This window comes from Mytilus edulis, unplaced genomic scaffold (assembly GCF_963676685.1).
Source record: "Mytilus edulis unplaced genomic scaffold, xbMytEdul2.2 SCAFFOLD_803, whole genome shotgun sequence".
Lineage (NCBI taxonomy): Eukaryota > Metazoa > Mollusca > Bivalvia > Mytilida > Mytilidae > Mytilus > Mytilus edulis.
Window position 1 is genome coordinate 1 of NW_027268800.1, and position 14269 is coordinate 14269.

Genomic DNA, 14269 nt, shown 5'->3' on the forward strand with positions numbered 1-14269 from the left:
CCTTCGATGCAAGGTATGAGGTAAACTGCTTTAATTATGTCGATCTTTATGTCAGTTATTATAAAATCAGAATTTTATGCCTAAGGATTTAAATGTTCATCCAGTGTCGCAACCAAATGTTATGAAACAGTTATCAAAAGTACCAGGATTATAATTTAGTACGCCAGACGCGCGTTTTGTCTACATAAGACTCATCAGTGACACTCAAATCGAAATATTGATAAAGCCAAACATGTACAAAGTTGAAGAGGATTGAGGATCCAAAATTCCAAAAACTTATACACAATGCTTACTACTATAAAACACAAATCAAGATCGAATTTGTTTGCATCACTTTTACAGTCCGGTAGCTATATCCCTCTATCACATTAAATACAAGTGGGGGCATCATCTGTGTCCAAATGACACATTCTCTATGTACTTGCTATGATGTTTATATTACTGCCAAAAAATTCAATGATATAGGTGTCACACAAACACAAAATTCTTATTTAAATTTTGATAGAATCATTTGTATGCTGCATTTCATATAACTTGTCCAACTACTGCAATAATGGCTTTTTTCTATTAAAACATTCAACTTAAGGTATGGCCCATAATAAGCAAATAAACAACACGCAAACTAATTTACATTTTTATCAAGAATTGTAGGTAGGGGGTCTTCGAGTTCTTACTATGAAATAAAAATCTGCAAAATATTTGAGGTTAACAACAAAAATCTTTTTAATTATGAGTTTACTTACCTATATATGGATAATAAATGTTTGTAATGTTAATATTGTGTATTGTTGTACAGGTAAATACACGTCCCTTTGTGATGTTAAATGTTTGTTATGTTAATATTATCTATTGTTTTACAGGTAAATACACGTCACTTTGTGATGTATGGAGTTTTGGTATATTAATGTGGGAGATATTTTCTGGTGGATTAACCCCATACCAAGGCATGTCAAATGCTCAAGCCAGAGAAAGGGTTGATGCAGGTATAATTACCTTCTTTGAGAGATTTTGTTGCTACATGTATGTTATAGGCAATTTTATTTGGGTTATATTTTGTCATATAGTCCAACCATCCATCTAAAAATAGTTTTGTCACATTTTTTTAGGACCCACTGAACAGAACAACTTTTGAATTCTCATTTAAAAGGCATCAAATTATACAGAATAAAATTGAACTGTAAAGTTTAAAGTTTACAGCTATAGATCTTGAAGTAGATTGTATCATAGAAATTAAATGGAACAGAGAAAACACTTAAAGCTATTTTTTTTTTACAGGATATAGAATGCCAGCGACAAAGCTAAGAACTGTGAAGCTATTTATAACTTTTTTTCTACAGGATATAAAATGATAATATAAAAAGAGGAAACACCTAATGATGATTATAGCTTTGTTCTTTTCATACAAGACATAGAATGCCAGCATAAAGGGTATCACCTAATGTTATTTATAGTTTGAATTTTTCCCTACAGAATATAAAATGCCAGTACCAAAGGGAAACCAAATACTATAAATAACTTGCTTTTTACTCTAACAGGATATAGAATGCTTGCACCAGAGGGAACACCATATACTATTTATAACTATCTTCCCTACAGGATATAGAATTCCAACATCAGAGGGAACCCCCAATACTATTAACAACTATGTTTTCCCTATATTATAGGATATTGAATGCAGGCATCAGAGGACCCCCCCCCTCCCCCCCCCAATACTATTTATAACTGTGTTCCCTACAGGATATAGAATGCCAACATTAGAGGGAACCCCGATACTTTTTATAACTATTTGTTCCCTACAGGATATAGAATACCAGCATCATATCAGAGGAAACCTCCTATACTATTTATAAATATTTTACTCTACAGGATATAGAATGCCAGCATCAGAGGTAACACCCAATTCTATTTATAACTTGTTTTTTTCTCTAACATCATATAGAATGCCAGCATCAGAGGGAACACCCAATTCTATTTATAACGTTTTTTTTTTCTCTACAGGATACAGAATGCCAGCATCAGAGGGAACACCAGAAGCAATATATACACTGATGAAGAAGATATGGGAATATAACCCAACAGAAAGACCACATTTTGAAGCAATCAGAAAAGAACTGAAATCTATACACCATAGCTTGTAGCAATGGAGTCAGCTGAATTGTGATATTGTTCAAACTAAGTGCTCTGTACAGCTATGTTATTTTTAATGCAAAATCATGTACTGGGAAATAACTTGTTTTTATGTGTAAAACTGTTTCTATGGAAACCTTATATTTTATACAAACACACAATAGTTGCCTTTTCAGGAATAGAAAATAAATCACAGATTATTTTGGCGTAAAAGAATTCAACTTTTTCTGAAAAATCCACTTTGTGAGATATTTTTTTAGAGAATCTCCTTTTCTAATTTTTTTTTCTAATTACCGATATTTTACTTCTCTATTAATATCTATTCTTCATGTTTTGGGAATATTTATTTCTCTTTAAATTTTGGACCATCAATCAAATTTAAAGGTTGATGAATCAACAAGATATTTTTGGACCATCAATCATTTAAATTTAAATTTCGATGAATAAAACCAGGTATTAACTAAACCGCAAACTCCCACCTACCCCATGAAAAAAAATCAACAAATGATATTTTTCAAATAATTCAGGGCAAATTTTTTATAAATAAAAAGAAATGGTGCATCGCCTGTTAATGTTCAGCATTTGCTTGTAATTTGTAAACAGATGTTGTCTAATGCCACTGATATAATGCCACATTCAAGTGTGCCACTGTTGTTTTAATTAAGATGGAAAGTTTGATATAAATGTATGTTGATTGAAAAATAAGCTCAGGTCTTGTTCATATATGTTATGTTGCTGGTATTAAAGATCGTGATATATTATAGAATTGAGACAATTATGTTTAATTTGAAATAAGTGCTTGCGTTTTTTCTTTGATATTTAAATATTTATCATTGAGTTCAAACAATATGGTCGTGCCGGACATAAATAAAATCAAGAAATATGATGACACAATAAATCTGACTGTAATGTTACACAACATATTGAAAATAAGACGATGACAGGAATGTTTATTTTTATTTTGTTTTGAAGAATTAGAATGTTCTTATTTTATTTTTTCTTTGAAAACATTTGTTTTTTCCGTATTAGAACAATCTTGTTTTCCAGTTCGATTTATTAAAAAAAATCATAAAAACTCTTATTTTATATATGAAATTTAGCCTTCTGTAACTGTCTTGTATTGAGATAATTTTACAGTTTTTTTTTAAACTTATTTACAATCTTCAAAAACAAAGGTGCAATTCCCAGGTTCATTTTCATATGTTTTGCTGTATACTATGAAATTCAGAATTTTTTTGGAGGTTTTTATCCTTGCAAACATTGTTACAGCATAAGTGTGGCAAAAATAAAAAGTTTCTTTTTTACTTTTGATAGCATTTTCAACATGCAGCCTTCCCTAAAATTGCAATAATTAATCCTCCATTTTTGTACATTGTTCAACCATCTAAATATATATACCCTAATTTTTGGGGTATTTACAGTATTCATATTTTTTAATCAATTGTGCCTTATACAGGGTTTTTATATTGGAAGTGGATTTATCACGTTAAATCTTTTAAATCTCAGGACAGTTGACATAAAACAGGGGCAGATCCAGCCAATTTATCCACATTCAAATGCATTGATCGTCCAAAAAAAAATGGGGGTTTCCAACCCCTGTAACCCTCCCCCTGGATCCGCCACTGTAAAAAAAAGAACCATCATATTTGGTCAGCAGCCCAACAGTGATTGGTTGTGATGCATGTGCTATTTTCAGATCTGTTTTACACTCACTTCCTGTTTAGATATTTTGAGTTTCAAGTATGGTATGCATAGGATGACAAGACAAGGAACAACTTATTTTAAACCTAGGAAAATCTTGTAGCACAATACTAAATTACATTTTTGTTTCATATGTTGTATTTAATACAGAAATTGTCATTAAGATTAAAGTGAGACTAACAGCTAGCAGTAGACTACCATTTCACATTACAGACCGACCAATATGTACATTACTTTTACATAAAGATGACCCTTCCTGTTTAGATTTATATTAATCAATACAAAGGGCAGCCTGTCATAATTTTATAAAATCTTTATAAATTCACCTTTCAATTCATTTTACTTAACTTTTAACTGATGATTAATTACACATCATTAAGACATTGATTCCATTTAATAGACCACTTTCGAGTTCTTTTTATTTCCTCCAAAGAGTTTGGTTAAAGTAAAGATCATTCATTCTTTAGGGGTGTCGTCACTCCCTTCCCATGTTGAGGGATCAGTTGAAAAAATGTAATGCTGTATTACACAAATTATTCGGCAAATTGAATTCTTATAATGGATAATCAGCATTGCTGTCATTAAGGAAAAGTGATTAGGTATGTATGGAACAAACATTATTTCTAGTTTATCCTGCATAATGACAATCTGGAAGACATTTGATGAACCTTAAATGAGCAGGGATACAGGGGATACCCTCTATCTGGGAAATGATGTCATACAAGCATTCATAATTGACAAACGTTTATGATGAAGGACAAAACTTGAAAGTGGTCTAGTATCTATACTTGAATTGAAACATGTACATGTATATGATATGAATTTGTGACATACAAAAATTCATGTGTTTGTACATGAAAAATCTCATCTTGTAATATTTATTTACAATGTATATTTTGTCATGAAGTTACATCTTTTTCAATGTTAGACTTTATGTAATCTTTGGGTTTGCTTAAATTTTTTTCATTCTGTGATATTTTTCTTATTCTATGCATTTTTACATACTACTTTTCTAGCATTGTATTTTGTATCTGATTTTTTTCGAACAATCTAAAAGTGTATGTATTTTTGTTATAACAAAAAAGTAAATTTATTAAAAACCATATATATATATAATTAATATTGAACTTTTTAGCTAGACTGTTTTTCTAGAAAGCTAGACATATTACTTGTAATTTTGGTCTTTAGACGGCATGTTGTCACAAGATAATGCATAGTGGATTCATTATTTTTTGGGGGGTACTTATTTTAATAGATTTTGCTGGTATAGTGCTGAATCAAAATTTATAAGATTCTTCAAGAATGTAGAGTTTGTCAAAATCACAAAATCAAGGTTTCCACGAAAAAGATGATTTCCAAATCCATGAAATTGGAATACCCCAAACACAAATGATTCCACATTAATAGACTATTTCAAGCATGTTTTAAAGCTATAATACAATATTTTGTAAGGCAAATGGACTGTTGTTTTTATGTTAATGTTTTTTTTCTTTTTCATGCTTGTTGGTAACAGAAACATTGTTCTAAACATTAGCTCGCAAAGCAGAAAACAATGCTGATATAATATTTATTTATTTTGTAAGTTGAAATTTTTTGTTTTATTTTTTACTCGAATGAATTGTGTGGTATCCACCCATAACCGAGTTACTGATATATAATATGACAATTCAACACCAACCTAACCACACAAAAAATAAAAAAAGCAACTAATATTCATAATTCAATTTTTGATAATATACAATTACTGTCTTTTGATAAGGTAAATATGCGGTTTTATTGACTTTTGAAAAAATGATATTCACTGAGGTTGACGGCCGAAGTTAATATCAGTTTTTCAAAAGTCAATTAAAACCCATATTTACCGAAACAAAAGACAGTAATTGTTTTATTCTATATTCAGAGAGAAGAAAATGTATTTAATGACAAACATATACCAAAACAAATTTTACATGAAACATTTTATCATAACGTTGCATGTAAAAGCACGTGACGTTTAGCGCGGTGAATAACACTTTCTCAGGTGAATATGCTTTTTTATTCAAAATCCAATTCATTTAGAGAAACCTACTATTTAAATAATTCCAATATGGAATTAGAGACACTATTTGATATTAATTATGACCAATATCACAGTTGCTGTTATTTTCTTATCAAGGTTTATTTTAAGGTCAGCATAACTTATTAAAACATTATAAACAAAACAGAAAAACAGAAAAACAGCCTCTTCTGCATGGAACAAACCTGTACAAAATTGGATCACATTGATTTTTACAAGCTGGTATAGTTACAGGGGAACACACTGACAAACTCCATGACATTTTTATCTTGCCTTGAAAAGATAAACATCATTGTTTTCATATTAAGAAAAAAATATTCTTTTTTCTGAGAATGTACTTCACTATAAAAAGAAACTTTATATAGAATTTTAAGATGGTTGGTCCTGAACTTGTTTTAGTATTTATAGTATAACTTATCGCCGTATTTGAATATCAAAAATTAGACAACGCGTAACCGAACGACGCATGGATTAAACGAGTTAGCAGCACGAGTTTAATCCATAGCGGCGTTTGGTCACAAGTTGTCTAATTTTTGATATTCAAATACGGCGATTAGTTATTCTTTTTATTACATTGGCAAATGGCTTTTTTTTTATGAAATTAATGTAGAAAATGTGAGGAACTATATCTTTTTCCTACGCATTGACAATTTGTTTTGATCCGACGTTATCGACGTCTTGACAACGCCTATTATTATACCTTACATATATTTTAAACAATTCTATTGGGTGAAACGTTATCACGTGACATGGAATAATTCAGTTGTTTTTCATTCAATTGCAAGGAAGGACGAATAACCCTAAACATTTACACCAGCGGTGAATAACCCTATTATTCACCGGTGAATAACCTTTTGAGTTTGTTTATTTGTACTTGAGTTACCTCCCGTGAAAATGACGTCACAGACGTAAATAAACAAAATGGCAGCGTTCACGTTACACTAGAAGCACATCGAGGGACGAGGGAATAAGGCATTGGACATCAATAGAGCTGAGAGTGCCAGCAGCCGATGATATCTCTTATAAACGGTCCTTTTCAGGGCCATCAATATTTTACAAAAAGATTCTACTTTTGTTGTAAATTCGAGAAATTCGAACACAAATATATGATTTCAAATATCAGTCACTGTCTGTGTGTTATGTTAAAAATATAGACTATTGTAAGTGTTCGAAATGCCCTTCCACTGTTAGTTCGGTATAATAAAACAATTGTGGCCCGTTGAAAAGGTGAATATCCAAAATTGTCAACCCTTAAAAGTTATTTCACTTCGGGCTGCGCCCTCATTGAAATAACCTTCTCGTGTTGACAATTTTGGATATTCACCTTTTCAACGGGCCATAATTGTATATTGTTGTATGACGTCAGAGAGTGAAATAACCACATTTATTTCACATGTGAACTTATCGGTTTTTATCTAACTGGGAAATCAATGTAATTCATTGCAACCAATGTAATAATATTGAATATTTGAATGATTAAATAGAAAAAATTTAGACCTCGAACTCACTAAATATTTTTCTATATTTGAATTCTTCAATCAGTTATTTTATTATTACTTGTTTATTTTTTCCCAAGATCTAATAGTGTACAATGATATTATATAGCTCAATCAAGTAGCTCAGTCAGTAAATTATGTAATGTCAATATATTTCATTTGGAGATATTTTTCATATATACTTTCACATATAGTTTTACAGACTTTTTGTGATGAATGTTTGTGTTGAAGGTTAATGAAGAAGAGAGCTAACACTACAGCATAAAATGCTCTTTTTGTAAATTCAGAAACTTATGTGATGTTTTTATTATTGTTAAAAATTGTGAAAGGATAGGTTTCTCAAAAATAAGAACTCCCTTATCAAATTTTTACAGCATTGTTTGTATGCTGCATTTTTTTAAATCATGTTAAGGTGGTACCCAACACCTTCACTAAAATAAATTTGGTTCGTTTAATTTTCATAAAATTCTGACAAGGTATTTACTTTGACCCTTTGACAAAAATATAAAAATTTCAAAAAATTTGAACCAACCATTTTATCAGAAAAATTACACTGGTTATATAGCAGTTTGACAAATTCTCATTTTGATCATTGAGAAGCTTAATATTCCTTGTAGAACACAATGTAATTAAAACGTTTAGCTGACTTTACAGAGTTATCTCCCTGTAGTGTTAGGTACCACTTTAATTCAACATGCATTTCATTCATTATTCAAAAATCACAAAAAAATAATTGCAAAATTTTCTGATTTTACAGCACTGTATATATATATACGAATAAATTACAGTTCATTTGAAATGTCAATTAGAATAGATCATATTTTATTCTCTCTTATTCAGTTGTTGATTATATGACCACATCAGGTTTATTTATAAAATTTTGTATCTGCATCTAACCCTTGTCAAATTTTATCATTTTATCAGTAATCCATAAAAGTTTCATTTTCAACATGTTCATATATTTGCTATTTTTGCACACATCTGCTTTTAGAAAGAACAAAAATAAGTATGTGCAATTCCTACTGAGTAGCAAGAGATTATTCTGCAGTTAAACTGTTTTTCAATCAGATACTTATATATAAATATAGATTCTAACATTGGTACCAGTGTATTATCGGATTTATCCAATCGAGATAGTTAAATTATCAATTTTGAAGTCCGAGCCTCGGCGAGGACTTTAAAATTTATAATTTAACTATCGAGGTTGGATAAAGTCAATAATCCACGAGTAAATATGAAAGAATTTGTTTCTCTAATGATTAAAAAATAAATTTTCTTTTTTTGTTTAACGAAAATCCCTTTGGAGTGCCTTTCACATTCCACAAAGTTGTCAATTTCATTAACACCTGTTAGCAGAGTTATCTAAAAAGGTTATGATCCTTAAAGTAATCCAATGATCTTTTGAGATCACTGACAATCACAGTTGATTAATCATTTTTAAACAATGGGTTTTGAAAGGGATAAATTTCCATAGAATTAGAGAAATGTTAATAGTGACCACTTGACAAAAATCTACAAATGCACCTGATGTGGTCTATTTTTTACTTATGCAGATTTTATCTTACTGTTGATGCTTTTTAACGAGTCTCATGCCTCATTTTGAGAATTATTGTTTTATTATTAATTTAATTTGTCTAATCTACATAAAACGTCATTTTGTAATTTCATTTCATGCTTTTATATATATTAAAAAAACTCAAGGTTGCCAAATATGAAAAATAGTATATATTGTAAATTGTTGACGCTTATGTTTAAAATATAGTATTGAAAATATTGAATTAGTTAGTGTTGTTTTAACGAAGCAAGCAGAAGTGAAGTATCTCTATATGAGGGTCTAGAGGGGGTTTACAGAAGAGAGAACAATAGGCAAAGAAAAACAGGCTTACTGTTCCGTGTGAAAGAAAGCCCAAGGCTCTGTGTTAAAAGCTGTTCTTTGACCTATAATGGGTATAGGAAGATGTGGTATGAGTGCCAATGAGATAACTCTCCATCCAAATAACAATATATAAAAGTAAACCATTAGAGGTCAAGGTAAGGCCTACAACACGGAGCCTTGGCTCACACCAAATAGCAAGCTATAAAGGGCCCCAAAAATTAGTAATTTAAAACCATTCAAATGTGAAAACCAACAGTCTAATCTATATAAAAACAAGAATATAATGGTTTACTATAACAAATTGTGACTTGGATGGAGAGTTGTCTCATTAGTACTCATACCACATCTTCTTATACCTAGTAAATAAAGGGCAACAAGGTTAAGAATCAAGAATAGGCAAAAGGAGAGAGATTAAGGAGCAAAATAGATAATAAGAATAAAGAAAATAAAGAACCTTTTGTTGAACATCTAGTTTAGTGCCAAAACTGGAAGGGAAAAAGTTGATGGAACTCCCTCCCATCAAGAGCACTAAATAGTACATTACTTCTAAGAAATAAATATCTTGTGACAACCAAAAGAGCTAAGGTTATATTCATGTTCAAACTTACTTACGGTAATTTGATACCAAATAAATAACACCAAGGATATCAGTCATAAAGTTGCTGAATTCTACATCATTTGGTCTTTGTTAAAGAGTTGTTGCATTGGCAATCATACCACATCTTCTTTTTTGGCATATTAACTTGATTAGCCAGACCAAGTTTCCTGTACATGAGGCTTAATAGAGGTACACAATGTACTAAAATCTGAACAGTTGGAGACCAAATCAAAAACTAAATTTATAAGCACCAAAAGCCATGAATTCCAAAAGGCTGTTTGCAAACTGTTTTAGGCCATCTGTTTGGGTATTAAAATACTTATGTTTCTAATAGTTCCAACACTTTATATACAAAACAACATGTTTAGCTTATATCAAAGAGACAGCAACGCAACAACATAATTGAGGAAGGAATTCAGCTGTAAACATAGAGTATCAGGGGCGGATCCAGCCATTTAAAAAAAAGGGGGGTCCTAACCCAGGACACAGGGGGTTCCAACTTCATGTCACCATTCAAATGCATTGATCATCCAAAAAAATGTGGGGTTCCAAACCAAACCCCCCCCCCCCCCCCCCCCTTGTGGATCCGCTCCTGAGTATTATCAAGTACCCGTAACTAGATAGCAGCATTAGGAGTAAAAGTAACTACTGTTCAGCTCTCAGTCTGAATAATGTGTCTGGTTAGAGGAACATGTCTTCCAGTTGATTATTGTCTTGTGAAACCATATGTTAATAGCATGATTAAAACCTGGCTCATCATGTTGGTATAGAAATTTTAAAAATCCATTTCAGTGGACCAGTCTTGTACAGATAATATCACATTAACATGTTCTTGTCCTATTGCCACTGGAATTTAATCAAATAACAATTAATGTTCTTTTGTCCTAATATGCATGAGATATTTGGAACTGGACATTACACAAACCCATCATTATTTTAATATTATATGTCTATGTCATATATATCGATCTACTCGTCCCCCTGAGTCTATACAAGTTGTGATTTAATTCAACATATAGTATAAAAGATGAACCTTCAAGTTGATTCAACACTAAATATATTAACCGGCAACAAGTATAGAGATGAACATACATCCACTATAAACTGAATTAGGACTGACTTATACAGCTTTGGCTGTGGAAAATTGGTTATATGGGGACTCCTCAATACATATAAAAAAGAAGATGTGGTATGATTGCCAATGAGACAACTGTCCACAAGAGACCAAAATGACACAGAAATTAACAACTATAGGTCACTGTACGGCCTTAAACAATGAGCAAAGTCCATACCGCATAGTCAGCTACAAAAGGCCAAGAAATAACAATGTAAAACAATTCAAACGTGAAAACAAACGGCCTTATTTATATAAAAAAAAATTGATAGTCTATTATTCAGCGGAATTACAAAGTTCTTGAGACCTCCCAAATGTAAGTTCTCCTAACCTAAGATGTGTGATATCGCCATCAATTGGACATGTATCTCAGTCTCTCTAAATCACTGAGCAAATTCGAACTAATATTGTTCTGAAACTTATGCAAAAGAACAAGTGATTCAGCAGCACTTTTCAGAGGGTGGTAAATGGTTATTTTCGTGCAACGTTTTCGGCCTTTTTGTTCCACGTGTTTTCGTTTTTTTTACGTTTTCTTTCTCGTTTTTCGTGTTTGATTCGATTGGGGTGCTTCGTGTTCTCCCAGTAAATATATTTTCCGTGTTTCGTTTCGGTGCTCTCAATTTCTCGTGCATGTCCCGCATTTTATTAAAATGTAAACCAGGACTAATTCAAAGTCAGTGTGTTCAATGAACTTGACATTAAGGATACTACTGATACTATAAGGACTGCCTCATACCTTGATTTCTTTTTAAATCTATTAGTTCGAATGTTTATCTGGTATGTTTCCCCCACTTTCAAGACAAAATTCAAACAATATAGTACAAGAACAAAATTGTAGTTGGGCACACTTATTTATTTCATTCAGATATAAGGTACGCTGAGAACATTGACCAGTGGGCACCAGTTACCGGTTCATCACTTCCACCGTCCTGTTTTATAAACAGTTTATCGTCTTTTTGCAGGTTCATTACAGCATTCAAAGTACCTTGAGAATATTCTTTACCAAACGCTCCAACATTTGACTGACCATTCTTCACCAAGTGACAATGCAGTTGTTTCACACCATAAGACATCATAGAACTTGACACCAAGTATAAACCATTCATTGGTACAGTGAACACGCCAGTGTTAGGGTTATAAATACCACCATTATTTAGCCAGATTTTGTCAAATTTCATTACTTCATTTGATCCCAGAGCTTTTGTATGAGTAAGTGAAGCTGTAAACGCAGGACGCGTTTTCCTTGATAGTCCTAGGAAAAATTAAAAAATAAAATGTTGAATTGAGCAAAAATGCAGTTTAAGCAGAAAACATTATTTGGTCATTAATGGTTGAATTGTAATCTATAATAAACTTTGTTATAGGTTTTGAGTTAATTAAAAGATTGATATTGGAGTATCTCAGATTCTGTGAAAACAGATCTAGATACGAACAGATAGTTCATAAGCCAAACACGTTACATAATTACATACATTAGACAGTAAGAAAGTAAAGCGTATTACACCTTAAATCACGTAGTTAAAAATGTAGTCCATTTTGTTTTGAATGAAATAAAGTTTATTTTTCGTTAAGGGTGGTTAGGAAAATGTTAAAGCATAACAAGATATATTTACCAAAAAAAAATTTGATTATCAGTAATCCGAAATCGGTACACTAAAATATAAATGTGGTATGCTTTTAAAAAATCACTTGAGACAAAAGACTGATAGAAAATACAGAAATGTTCCACAAAACAACGTACCGTTAGTTTGAGTTTGTTGTTTTCGAGATTTACATAACGGGTCCAGCAGGTTTTCAGAAAAACCAGTATCAGATTCTGCAACATAAGTTGAAAAAGAAAAACTATTGGATATGAAAAATATTCATAAAAAAAATAATGAACGACTAGTAAAAAATACAGGATTTAGACGTGTTATCTTAATCCCATCAAGAGACGAGGAAATAAGGCATTTGACATGAATAGAGTTGAGAGTGCCAGCAGCCGATAATATCTCTTATAAATGGTCCTTTTCAGGGCCATCAATATTTTACAAAAAGATTCTAGTTTTGTTGTAAATTCGAGAAATTCGAACACAAATGTATTTTCAAACGTCAGTCTGTGTGTTATGTTAACAATATAGACACTTTAGTAAGTGTTCGAAATGCCCTTCCACTGTTAGTTCGGTATAATAAAACAATTGTGGCCCCTTAGAATCGATGAATAATTATTCAATGAAATAACCTTCTTGTGTTGACAATTTTGGATATTCACCTTTTCAACGGGCCATAATTGTATATAATACTATACAGAAATAATGAGACATGGATAACAAATGAATGTTCGAATAAATATATTATCTGATTATATTTGAAAATGAGTTGATACAAATGATAAGGTTTCTCTTCGTCTTGGTATGACACTACTTACCAAGACACTCATGTATGAAGTCAGGGAGTACAATAACTCATGTTGTTTAACTCAGAATGGTTAAACGTTCCGACAAGCAAAGTAAAATGATGAAATGTTTTCAACATTGGTGTATCATAATCAATTTTAAACTTTTAGTATCTACTTACCATGTAATTGTAAGAAAAAATTCTGAACCAATTATGTTTACATTACCTTTCTGGCAAGCTGCAAATATTTGTGCAATTTGTATGACAACAATCATAAGAAGTATACTGACTGCAGATGTCATCCTTGACAAGACTGATCTGGAAACTAACTGTTTTCGACTGGACGCAGCAGGCTTATTTTTTATTACTGGATAACGTGTTGATCAAATTGACATGCGATAAACTGTAATTTGAAACTTTAACATACTTTCAGAAAGACATGTAAATGAGGTAAATATCAGATTTATTGAAACAAACAAAAAAGTCAAAATTCGAAAATAGTATATGGGGTGTTTTCTTTCAACTTTTCTTCAAATACAATTGTAAAATCAAAAGTCCTTTTCTTGACCTTTTATATTCAATATGAGGCAAAGCCTTAATTTAAAATATACCTGAATCCGTTCACACGAAACATGCGAAAGTTGATTTTTTTCTCTAAGCAGTAAATTTTCTAATGAACCAATTCTGATTGCACAACAATGCCTCCCCATACAAAACGAAAAACAAAAAAACAACCAGAAACAACAACAAAAGTTAAAGGAATATTAAGTAGCAGGGGGCGGATCCAGCCATTTTAAAAAGGGGGTTCCCAACCCAGGATAAAAGGGGGGTCCAACTATATGTCCCAATTCAAATGCATTGATCGGCCGAAAAAAGGGGGGTTCAAACCCCCGCAACACCCCCCCCCCCCCCCCCCCCCCCCCCC

General features: G+C 31.6%; 1 protein-coding gene and 1 long non-coding RNA gene across 3 annotated transcripts; one reads left to right on the top strand and one right to left on the bottom strand.

Annotated features, from left to right (window-relative positions):
• Window positions 1-859: 859 nt before the first annotated feature.
• Window positions 860-5898, top strand: LOC139508686 (uncharacterized). Its single transcript, XR_011661411.1, has 2 exons — window positions 860-983; window positions 1999-5898. It is a non-coding gene; the product is annotated as an uncharacterized lncRNA (long non-coding RNA).
• Window positions 5899-11800: 5902 nt separating this feature from the next.
• Window positions 11801-14196, bottom strand: LOC139508684 (complement C1q-like protein 2). 2 transcript variants are annotated; one of them, XM_071295994.1, is made up of 3 exons: window positions 13571-14196; window positions 12710-12784; window positions 11801-12220 (listed from the first exon to the last, which is right to left on the bottom strand). In XM_071295994.1, the coding sequence occupies exons 1-3, from the start codon at window positions 13644-13646 to the stop codon at window positions 11826-11828; spliced, it is 546 nt and encodes a 181-aa protein (XP_071152095.1). In that variant the 5' UTR covers window positions 13647-14196; the 3' UTR covers window positions 11801-11825. The 2 variants fall into 2 exon arrangements, with proteins under 2 accessions (XP_071152095.1, XP_071152096.1); XM_071295995.1 differs by lacking the exon at window positions 12710-12784.
• Between the last annotated feature and the right edge of the window lie 73 nt (window positions 14197-14269).